We start from the raw sequence: 13,065 nt of genomic DNA on the forward strand, positions 1-13,065 counted from the left end.
CTTTTATCATTATAGATAGGCATTACCTATGGACACAGACAATAGGGTGGTGAAAGCCTGTGTGGAGAAGGCAATGGGAGTAAAAAAGAAGGGCATCTGTAATACTCTCAACAATAAAGATTTAAAATTTTAAAAAGATGAGGAAAGATACTTTGAATACTTAAGTATGTTCTTAGTTTATTTTATATCTATCTATCTATCTATCTATCTGTCTATCTATCTATCTATCTATCTAGAGCATTACTCATCTGTCTTTCTACATAGTACATTTTTGCTTTAACCCATGTACTTACTAACTTTTCTAACTTATTTCACAGAATTTATAAGCTTGCTAGTTTAAATGAGCACTGATTATAAAAAATTTTGCAGAACATATCTACTTATTTTAGAGGCAGTTTAAGATAAGCAGACATTAGGATACAGGAAATAAAAAAACCAGTTCTGGAGTTCCAGAAGACTTAAGATGTCAATTTTACCTTTTATTTTTACCTTGAAATATTTTTTAATATTTTGAAAAATTTTAACATGGTTTGAGTCTCCAAGGATACTAATTTTTTAAAAAAAAAAATTTATACAAAGCAAAAGGGAATGAGAAATGTGCATTAGCTGCCATAGAGAGGAAAAACTTTAGGGAAAAAGATATTACATCCTGTATCTGAGATTTCCACTAGGTCGTCTAACTACCATAACATGATTGTTAAGAGAACATCGGGATTTCATTGTTATCCTTCTGGAACTTATTTGTCTTCAAAGTTTTTCATTTCAAAGGATCCTTAACTTGATATCCAATTCTCTGAAAAAGTCCTTCATCTTTAGGAAATTTTATGCATCCATGTAGAAGAGTTAAAGAATTGTGACAAAACTGTCTAAAGCCTTGGCAGTTCTCTGCAGACATTTAAACCCAGTTTCCTTGTGAAGATAAGAATTCAGTGCCTATGTGTAACCTATCTTTTTTTATGGCTGTTCATTTTCTTTAATAGTGGGGTGAGTGTGTGTGTGTGTGTGTGTGTGTGTGTGTGTGTGTGTGTTCGGAAATGGCAGAAGACTTTTTGGAATGATTTGTAGATAAGATTTTTAAATAATACTTTTTTGCTGTCATTACCAAGCAGTTATCTTTATTGAAATGACAATCAATTATTTTTATCTCCTTGTATACATTCTCCTGTATGCCTTTTCATTGTTTTAAGTAATTCCTCTAAGCCTACATTTAAGAGAATTGTTAGCGAGTTAGGACAGTAATTAAAATTTTCATTCCCTGTGTAGCTATCCCATTTGTTAATTCTCATGGTACTTTATACCTGAGGAACAACAGCAAACAAATATTTAAAACTCCTCTATTATTTGTACTTTTGTTATCACAAAGTTTTACATTTCTCCCTTTTCAGTATTTTCCCAAATTATTTTTGAAACTCCTAGAATCACAATGATATGCATTTAAGAATACAAAACCAAAATTGCTTCAGTGCCAAAGAATATAATCATTGCCTAACCTAATTCATTACTCACATTTTAATACATTCATTATAAGCTAACACGTTCAGTCTTACAAAAATACCATTTATCATAATGAAATAACATGTTAGAGCTTCAAAGGATCTTAAAAGTGGCCTTAGTTTAGAGATGTGTGTATTTTAATAATTATGACATAAATTTTTATGTAATTATAATACAATAGTATACTATTTTACAAAAGAAGTTTAATTGAACAATTTTTACGAAAATATACACATCACTTTGTGACAACTATATTACCTAGAGGTACTTTGAGATTTTATGAGTGCAGGCTTGTCTAGGAGGAGAAATGACCTAGATCAGTGGTTTTGAACATTATCTTAACATTAAAATTATTAGGGAAGCTTTAAAATAATACTGGTTCTAGGCCCTATTCTTAGATATTTTTCTGATATAATTGGTACATTTTAACAACTCCCCTGTTGATTCTTTTGTTCAGGCAAAATTGGGAACCACAGATTTAAGTGATTTCATAGATTTGTGAGGATTAAATTATTCAACAATAAAAATAACTGAGAATATACAGTATGCCAGTCACTTGCTAATTAGCGGGTATACATAGTTAAATAAAATAAGATCCTTCCTTTTATTAAGGAGTTTATGATCTATTGGGGAGACATATGTATAAGTAGATCACTACAAAATATAAATAATTATATTTAAGAAGAAATGTTCTGATTAATAAAAATACAAAATATTAAGTGCTGAAGAAATAATGATTCTAGGTTGATCCTATTTCCCATTTCCAAAGTTTTAAAGTTATTTCATTGACACACTTAAAGATTTATTACTTAGCCAGCATGAACTTTTAGTATTGCCCTTTTCCACAGGAATAAGGAATAAAAAAAATCATCTATAGCTTGGGATAACTGAAGAATGTGCTAGTTCCTTTTTTCCCATTCCACTTTTTTTTCCTTTGCACTTAATAATTTTTGTTGACTGCACAATTCTCTGTACCATATTTTACCAAGGATGTAGAGAGATTGGATTTTCATCTAAATGCCCCCCAAAAGTCGCACTACTTTCACAACTGTCATTCATAAATCTTTAAACAAGATTTAAAAAACACAATCAATCCTGACATTTTCTGTGGGGAAAATATACTTGTGAGTAATATTTTGTCCTCCCTTTTTGTCTTTCTCATTTAATATTTTCCTCATTAGTTGAAAGAAATAAACTTATATTTTCTTTATTGCCATGTGAAATAAATTTGTTTAAAATTCATCAAAATAATTAAAGACTTAAGTAAATGTCTTATGCTAACTCTCAGAAAACAACTGGTGAAAACTCATGTTTAAAATTTAGTTTTATTGCTACTGTGTGGCTTAAATCCTCATTTCTCCCGCTCCTCTGCTGAAGCATCACTCTGGGACACAGTGGGTAACAGAGAGGGGTTGAAAGACTGTTACAAATGTAACCCATACAGCCCACCATAAGCACAAACATTCTTTGTACTTACATTTTAAATTTATATTTAATTGTATTCTTTTATTGCTTATAATCATGAATTAAATTACTTGGCTTTTTTTTTTTTTTCCTCTTAAACACTAGGGGGATGAGTTTGTCCAGGGCATTAGTTTCTCTCCTGCCTGAGATTTTCATATCTCCTATAACACTTTCAAAAACAGAAGCTTTCACAAACCTCTTTCTTAAGGAAAGGCAATTGGCACCATTTTTGTGACCTTGCGAATTGTTCATATTTTATTTTATTTTTATTTATTTATTTTATTTTATTTTATTTTTATTTTTTAAAATATATTTTATTGATTTTTTTTGCCCCCCTCCCTCCCTCCCATACATACCCTCCCTCCCCAGAGTTTTATGTCCATTGGTTGTACTTATATGCATGTATACAATTGTTCATATTTTAACAGAGCTGGCCTTGACAAATTGAAATTGTGTAAATTGGTTATTATAGTTGATGAGAAACTTAAAAAAAAACACACTCAAAAACTAAATTACACTCTAATATTAGGCAGAATACGCTTTGGCTCCTCCTTGGGTCGAGGCCTGCAGAGTTAGTCCTGTAGTTCCAACCATCTCACATTAATGCATAACTCAGGAGGTTTCTGTGTCACAGAAAAACATATTCATGTTTGTCAAGCAAATAAGTAATAGAAGTTGAAAAAAACTGTACCAGGGAGTATAATATTCATTAAATTTTAGACATAGGATATTTTTCTTTGTTTTCCATCCAGTGTCACTAACCTTCTAGAATTAAAGTCTTGCTGCTTTAATGCTGTAGTATAGTCTCTGAAAATTATATTATCTATTTCTTCTGCTCCTACAGTTATCACAGATGAGTAAAATATGTGAAGTACCTAACGTCTAATCATATTATGTGCACATAAAACATATAAAGAGTAAACTGAATTTGCAGACATATGGAAAATACCAGTAAGCAGATTAGTGTTGAACTCCTATATTGGAAAATTGGTATTTCAGTGTATGTTGTTTGAAAATCCTGTATCTGAGATTTACTCATGTCTGAAGACAGAAGATCGGGACAATCAGAGGTAGTAGAAGTGGTAGGTAGAGAAGCAGCATCTTAAATTTCCTGTAAAGGTTTGGAGAAGAACAGAAAATGTCTGAGACAGAAAGAGAGAGGGAAAGAAAGGGGCAGGGGAGAAGGGGGGAGAGTTTTTCTTTTTGTAATCAGCATCGCTTTTTCATGTCTTCACAGGAAAAGAATCCACTTGGTATGTGCTTTCACAGAAGAAACTCTGTGTAAAGTTAGTTAGGAGTATCTTTAACAAGGACATTTTTTAAAAATTATCTTCATTTTTATTGTATTACAGATGTCCCCTACTTTTTCCCCATTGACCTCCTCCTTCCCACTCCCATCCCCTCCCTAGGTCCACTATTGTCTGTGTCTGTGGGTTGTGTATATTTTAAAAGATTGCATTACCCGTCACATAGCTTTATATATTATATAATAAAAGCCTGATATGCTAAATGTCCAGTCGTCTGGTCATCCATTTTACCAATCAAAGTGTAACATACTAATGATATGCTAAGGCTGCTACACTCACTGCTCACAATGATGTGCACTCACCCTCAGGAGTCAAAGAGTGGACCAGTCGCTATGGTGTGCACTGACCAGCAGGGGGCAGACACTCCAACCAGTGTGTTAGCTTGCTTCTTGGCTCTGACCCATTGGGACTGAGTGAGAGGGGCTGGACATGCCCTGAAGCCCTCCTGCAGTCCCTCCCCAGCTGGCCAACCTCCCACACCCCTCCCCAGCCCCAATTGTGCACCAGTGGGATCTGTAGGCCTGGTTGCACACTCTCGCAATTTAGGACCCCTCAGGGGATGTAGGAGAGCCAGTTTTGGCCTGATCTCGCAGGCCACGCCAAGGGATCCCAGTAGTGCACAAATTCATGCACTGGGCCTCTAGTCTGTAATAATAACAATGGGGAATTGCATGTGAATGCAGCTTACCCAATAAGTCATTAATAATATTTATTGAGTATTTCTTAATATGGCTTGATTTCAGCAGATGATAAAAATCAAAATTATAATAGAATATACAATATAAAAACCACATTTTTCTCTTCATCATAAAAACAAGAAGCTATCTTTCAAACTCCTACCAAATTTTTTCTTAACTTTCACTGCAAAATTTTTTGAAAGAGTATATTTCTAGCTACTATTCTCTTTTCTTTAATTACCTTTCATTCATCAACCCAGTTCAATCAGGCTTTCATCTATTGAATTTTAGATACCAAATCCCAGGATCTCTCCTTCGTCCTCATCAGACCTAACATTTTTCACGTGTGGAAAAATTAACAATATAAAAGCAAAAGTAATGATAGGTTTTTAATGCCTAATCTGCAAAATTTAGATAATAAATGAAAAAGGACACAGTCCCACCAGCACAGAAAGGTTCAGGAAATTTCTCCTGAGCAAGAAGACCTCAGCCCTCGTTTTAAGGTAGGAAACTTGGAGAAAATAGCAACTCTGACTTCAGGCCTTTGAGGAGGATAGTTAACTCAAATACAAAGCCTGTCAGTGGCATTCTCCTTGAACAAATTAAAATTATATTGGCTGCTTATCTATAAAAATCAATTCTAGATGAAAAAATACATGCATTGCAATAATAAATTTCCATATATAATTTTTGATAAGTCTTCCATATTCAAAACTTCTTTGTAATCTGATAAAATTAACTATTTCCTTCTTGACAGTCTGTCTGCATGCTATACAAGTTTCCTGATTCTTTAAAGAAACTATTATTTTGTAATAGTTTTGTTACACTATTACAAAAGAAAAAGTTTAATTTTGAAATAATTTTAAAATTCATGTAGATAGTTTAAAGATATAACAAAGCAAAACAAAAATCAGAATCTTACTTCACCCCAGATGCACATTTAGTTGAGACAGCTGCTTTGCATTCTTCTCTTTCCCATGTTATAAATCAGTATCATATATAATAAAGAGGTAATATGCAAATTGACCATCACTCCAACACACAAGATGGCTGCCCCCATGTGGTCAAAGATGCCACCCTCATGTGAACACAAGATGGTCACCATAAGATGGCCAGCAGGGGAGGGCAGTTCGGGGTAGCCAGGCCAGCAGAGGAGGGCAGTTGGTGGCAACGAGGCCTGCAGGGGGGGCAGTTGTGGGGGACCAGCCATGTAGGGGAGGATAGTCGAGGGGCAGGGGACCAAGCCTGCAGGGGAGGGCAGTTGGAGGCAACCAGGCCTGCACGAGAGGGCATTGGGGGCGATCCGACGGGCAAGGGAGAGCAGTTGGGGGTGATTGGGCCAGCAGGGGAGCAGTTATGTGCTGAGCAGGCTGGCAGGGGAGTGGTTAGGGGATGGTCAGGCTGACAGGCAGGCAAACAGTTGGGAGCCAGCAGTCCCTGATTGTGAGATGTCGGGCAGTTGGATATACCCCAAGTGGTCCCAGATTGGAGAGGGTGCAGGCTGGGCTGAGGGACACTCTCCCCTCCTCCCCCCAACCCCCTCAGTGCACAAATTTCATGCACCGGGCCTTTACTGCTTTTAATAATTTTTTAAAAAAAATATATTTTATTGATTTTGTACAGAGAGGAAGAGAGAGAGATAGAGAGTCAGAAATATCGATGAGAGAGAGTCATCGATCAGCTGCCTCTTGCACACCCCCTACTGGGGATATGCCCACAACCAAGGTACATGCCCTTGACCGGAATCGAACCTGGGACCCCTCAGTCCCCAAGCCGACGCTCTATCCATTGAGCCAAACCAGTTTCAGCTGCTTTTAATAATTTTGAAGGTATTATTTTCTTTCCTTCTGTCTTTTTGTTTTGGTGTTGAGAATTCTAGTGTCTTTCTAATCCTTGATTCTTTAATTTTTTTTTTCCTATTAGCCTTTTCCTTAACCCTGGTGTCCTAAAATTTCATGATGATTAGCCTTACTGGAGATTTCATGTCATATATTTAATTCTTGGGGAAATTTTGAAATTTTTTTGATAATTTCCTCTCATTCATCTTCCCTAATCAGGGGATAGTTGCTACTCAGTGGATATTGGCCTTTCAGCAGAACATAATATACTTTTCTTTATCACTTTTGTTTTCCTTGCATCTTTTAATCTTATTATCTTTCTGTTTTATGGGAGTTGTTTTAAACTTTGTTTTTAAAGCTTTAGTTTTGTTTTTCATAATTGCAGTAACTTTGCATATCACCTCTATAATTACAGTGTTATTTTTTCTGTTTCTTCAGTCTTTCCTTTTCAGGTTTCCTTTCTTGTATTTTGTTGTTGTTATTATTCCTTGTATCCTTCTACTCTTGTCTTGATCTCTGTCTTTCATATCAGGTTGCCAGAAGGACTGAAGGTAATGACTTCAAAAGTGATATTAGTAGCTTAGACACAAGCTCCAGCACTGTACAGCTAGGACTAGCCAGATCTCACAAAAGCTCGAGCTTCATGTAACTGGGAACTGCTCTGGCTTGAGAACTAAAGACAGTGCCAGCTCTAGAACTAGAGCCAGGTCTAGAACTAGCTGTAGCACTAGAGCCAACTCCAGAGATAGAAGTACTTCCTTCATTAACTAGCACCATCTGCAGTAGCACCTTTAGGGCTAGGGCCAATTCCAAAATCAGATCTAGATTGAACTTAGGAGCTAGAGCAAACTCTGCATGAGCTCCAGAGACAGAGCTAGAGCCAGCTATAGAGCTACAGCCAACTCCAATATGAGCTGTTTTATCAGTTCCAAACTTATTATCAACTCCAGCTCCAGAGCCAGTAACAGCTCCAGATCTAGCATCATCTCCATTGTCAATTCTCACACCAGATTTAGCATCAGTGCCAAGATTAGAGTGAGCCCAGAACTAGAACCAATTCTAACACTACTATTCTGAGCTGGAGCCAGCCTTGCCAGCACCAGCTCCAGCTCCAGAGAGCTTTTCTTTTCCTTCACTTCCTTAGAATGACATGTTTTGTTTTTTGTAGTTTTGTTTTCATATTTATTTTTGTTTGTGGTTTACTATATGTGAATTCAAATATAATTTAACTTTTTAACCATTATAAAAAGAGAATTATATTAATGATTAAAGGGTCTTGTATCTTTTTCTCTGAGCCAAAATACAATATATAATGGATTATTTTATTTTAAATAATATTATAGTATTCTTATTTTCTTCTTAAATTCTGGAAGATCTTTTCTTGTCCCATTCAACTACTCTTTTTTCCCCATCTTAAATATGTGAATGGTTCCCAAGAATCAGCTTGAATTTTTTTTTTAATCTTCTTTCTGTTTATTCTTCTTTGGAGACTTGCCTAATCCTGTGCCTTAGTCAATATTTCTATCTAAAGTAGGGGTGTCAAACTCAATCAGAGAAGGGGCCAAAATCTGAAATCCAGCCTAAATCGCGGGCTGAATGGTTTACTGAACAGTCATAAACTGACAATGTCATAAACTGACAGCAGAGTGCAGTGATGACAGCGCGGTGCGGGCCACATTGCAAGGCCTGGCGGGCTGGATTGGCCCGCGGGCCTTGTGTTTGACACATGTGATCTAAAGAATTCCAAATTCATTTTTTATATTCCATCATCATTCTAAATTCAACAAATATAAACTGAAGACATCCTTATTTTTCCCAATGTGTACCATTCTTTAGAATTTTCATAAGAATATTACTATTCCCTCTGTCATTCATGTTAAAAACTTAATAATCTTATTTAACTCACTCTTCTACTTTAACCCTTAAATCTAATTTCTCATTCAGTCCTGGCATCTCTTCTTTATGATATCTCTTAATTTTCATTTCCCAGTTCATAATTGGAGTTTATTGTCTCTCTTCTGAAAGGGCCTATAAAACAACTCCCTACTATTTCCCTCACTCATAAAGGACAAATTACTTTTCTAAAACACTAATTTCTTGGATGTAGTGTTGCAATCATATACTTTCATTGGCTTTTTCATCATATAAACTATATCTTTAGCTTAGCTCAGATTTAATTCTACTATTCTATGTAATAGAAGCCTAATATGCTAAGTGACCAGTCGTCCAGTTGTCCATTCAATCAATCAAAGGGTCATATGCTAATGATATGCTAAGGTCACTTAACTGCTCACTATGATTTGTACTGACCACCAGGGAGCAGTCGACCAGTTGACCAGTTGCTATGATGTGCACTGACCACTAGGGAATAGGTGCTCTGACCGATAGGTTAGCTCTTTGCTGGACTCCAGTCCATCAGGACTGAGTGAGAGGGACTGGATACACCCTGGAGTCCTCCCTTGACCCCTACCTGGCTGGCCAACCTCCCATATTCCTCCCTACCCTTCGTCCTCTGGTGGGGTCCCTCGACCTGGCCTATGCCCTCTCACAATCCAGGACCCCTCAGGAGATGTCAGAGAGTTGGTTTCATCCCGATCCCACTGGTGCAGGAATTTGTGCACTGGGCCTCTAGTTCCTCTATAAAATATTGCAGATAAGCATCTCATGGTCTGACGGTGCCTTGCCCATATGTTTTGTTTGATCTGAACAGAGTTTTAAAAAACATTTTATTCTGTGATTTTTTAGACAGTATAATTTGGGGTGCATATGTAATGCCTGAATGTACATTGTGAAATACCCTCTTTAAAAATTCTATTCATATTAGAAGTTTATACTGATAAAGAGCCTTGATGTACAAGCAGCAACATAGAGAAAATTGTCTATAAGAAATTGTCTGCAAGAATCTACTCTTCTGAGTGACATGATTCTTGTTACATAAAAATCAATTCTTTAAGTTAATATCACAGTAAATGTCAACTATTCCTGATAAAATGGCACATTGTGGTTTATTTGTTTGCAGTAATTATAGGCTGTATAATGGTAATATGTAAAATATTTAAGAGGATAGTAGTAAGCCATTTTTTTAGATATATTTTTATCGATTTTAGAGAGGAAGAAAAAGGGAGAGAGAGATAAAAACATCCATGATGAGAGAGAATCATGGATCAGCTGCCTCCTGCAAGTCCCCCACTGGGGATTGAGCCCACAACCTGGGCATGTACCCTTGACTGCAATCGAACCTGGGACCTTTCACTTTGCAGGCCAATGCTCTATCCACTGAGCCAAACTGGCTAGGGTGGTAATAAGTCATTTTGTTAAAATGTAGGAAAAAGTTTCCTATAATTTTTCAACAGAAATTATTTGAAAGGTTTTAATAAGCTCTGTAAAATACATTAATGATCTTATCATTTTGATAAACTTTAGTTAAAGGTTGTTGAGGTTAAAACACTTTGCTAAAAAATACATCATTTAGGTATCTTTTTTTCTTTATAAAATAATTACTGACCCCATGCTGCCACAAAACTTTTCCCAAGTTGTTGATTTTCTCTTGGGGAAATGTGGGATAGCGGTTTGTTCTTTTATAATTCTTCCTAAATTTACTTAGAGCAGAGAATATTTACATACCAAACACCTACTTTTGGGGACCACATTTATTCACAGAATGTGTATAAGCTTTAGAGAAGCACGTGGTCAGGAATAAAGTTAAGGGTTATCATAAAGACTGTTCTTTTTGTGAGCTGAATTCATAGGCAGGGAGCTGATCACTTAAGGTATGTGAGGCCAGCATTTTAATTGTTAACTCACAGAGAAAAATAAATCTATAGATGAGTGACATAAGTGACCAATAAGGACTTTTTATATATAATATATACTAGGGAATTATTTACTTATAGTACTATTGAAGTGGCTATAGTTATAATCCAAAAATTGTAATTTACCACCTACATTTAAAAAAGACTCCCAAAATTAAAATTACTGGGATAAACCAATAACCAAAAATGATTTAAAGCATATTCTAAATATGTCATAGGAAGAGTATAAAATTTGGATATAGTTTTAATATTAAATATTTATTTTATAGGTTTTAAAAGAATTTATTTACTATTAAAAGAATTTATATACATTTTATATGCTTTTCAGTTATTTGGACTACATACATAACTATAACATTTCATTTACAAACTAATCTAAATATGTTGTTTATATTTCTAATTTTTATTTTATAACCTCATTGAAAATTTTCTATATCAGGGACTAAAATTCTATTCCAATATTTCTAACCCTTATACAGCCACTAGGCATTTGGTTTGTTTTGGAAGGAAGGACACTTTGTGCTGAGAATTTGTGATCTGTACCTATGATCTCACTTTCTATTTCAGTGGGCATCAAGCCTGAAATTTAGTGGGAATTCGATAGCACCTTTTAAACTGAGTAGCACAGTAACATTTTTTATTTTTTTTTAAGTTTTAGAAATATCATCACACATGGAAGTTATTTTAACAGCACCAACATGATCCTTAAACAAGATGTTACTTTGCTTTACATGCTCATTTTTATGACACTTGGTTTGGTTTCTCCTTTTAGGAATGGCAAAATTCTATTCAGAAGAATGCAGGACTTGCATTTATTGAACTCATCAATGAAGGAAGGTAATTAATTTTACAATTTTTATTCCACTGCACATTGTATTCCACTGGGTAACTGATATTTCCTGCCATCTGGTCAAAAAATGTGTAAGAAAATATTTTAATTAAATAATTTACCAAAGAAACTTGAAAGGAACAAAATTTAAAATGTTGAAAATATTTATTCAGGCATGAGCATGTATGAAATAAAGGGACAAACTTCAGAAGGTTTTTTTGTGAGATTGGAGCCATATCTCACTAAGTAGTAAAGTTGTTTTACATAGATCAAGTGAACCCTGTCTGCAGTCCCATCTGCCACTCCATCTGGTTTCAGTGTTATGCTCCATGTGGACTCTCTCCGCCTATCTCAGCTCATGTGAAACAGTTTTATCTGAACATGCTGTGCTATCTGGTATCCAGCTGAAAATGTGAATGATGTTAAATATAGGAAGTATAACAGTCTGATTAGGAATTTATATATATGTTATTAAAATGATGCTATAAGTAAAGTTATGTTTGAGCCCATTATTGTATTTTCTCTTTATTATAAACAGTTGTTCACTATGATTTTCCTAAAACTTTACTGGCACAATATACATTAAGACAAATGTAACTGTCATCATTTTGACATGTACAGCTTCTATCAGTTAAAGACCTGTATCCTTTGCAAGTTGAGTTTCTTCTATGATATAGTATAATCTTTGGGAAATAATAACTGCATATTTGACATAATCTATTTATTTGTATTTCAAACCAAATTAACTTAAGTTGATAAATAATGCTTACTATTTATAAAATTTTATCAAGGGAGTGGTATTATAAAAGAATATTTTATAACATATTCCTTGAAAATTAATTTATGTATGGTATAGAAATCCATTTTAAGAGTAACTTAAATAAGTTTAGTATTATTGCTTTTTTAAATCAAGTTTTATAGTCTAAAAAATAACCTCTGTTGTTATAACAGTGAATCTTAATGAATATCTCTCATTTAGATATTCCATCTTTAAATTACTTTTAGTCATAATAATATTATATAACTAAAATTTTAAATAAATATTCTACTCACTGCAAAGCAAAAGATGCAACAAATAATTAGTTTTTTTATAACATAAATAATTTTATATTACAACACACCATAGTTCTTATAAAACTTTATTATTGTAAGAATTGATAATAATTATTACCCATCTTCAAATGATGAAAACTAGAAAAAAACTTTTCACAGGCTACTTAACTCATTGTCGTATTAGTTATAGAAACTCTCAATTCACATTTATGCTCATTTTACTAGTTTCTTTCAACTATGAAGTCAAAAACAAAAATTATTTTGTCATCAGTAACTCTGAAGAGTTAACAGAATTGAATTTTTAACACTTAATATTATAATATTGTCTTAGACAAAAATAGGATGGAGAATTTGCTATTATCAGAGGTTTTTTTAGCTTTTGGTGTTTTTTTTTTAACATATTTTATTGATTTTGTACAGAGAGGAAGGAAGAGAGATAGAGAGTTAGAAACATAGATGAGAGAGAGAGTCATCCATCAACTGCCTCTTGCACAGCCCCTACTGGGGATATGCCCGCAACCAAGGTACACGCCCTTGACCGGAATCGAACCCAGGACCTTTCAGTCCCCAAGCCGACGCTCTATCCATTGA

At 34.6% G+C, this 13,065-nt stretch overlaps 1 protein-coding gene across 4 annotated transcripts in view; it reads left to right on the forward strand.

Moving 5' to 3' along the window:
- NBEA (neurobeachin) overlaps positions 1 to 13,065 on the forward strand; it is a 796,980-nt gene that overhangs the window by 385,527 nt on the left and 398,388 nt on the right. For all 4 annotated transcript variants that reach the window (XM_084879290.1, XM_084879291.1, XM_084879292.1 and 1 more), the window contains one exon: positions 11,365 to 11,429. In XM_084879290.1, coding sequence (XP_084735416.1) covers positions 11,365 to 11,429 — 65 coding nt within the window. The remainder of the gene's footprint in view (positions 1 to 11,364; positions 11,430 to 13,065) is intronic.

Source organism: Pipistrellus hanaki (assembly GCF_964339955.1).
Source record: "Pipistrellus hanaki genome assembly, chromosome: 3".
NCBI classification, from domain to species: Eukaryota; Metazoa; Chordata; class Mammalia; order Chiroptera; family Vespertilionidae; genus Pipistrellus; species Pipistrellus hanaki.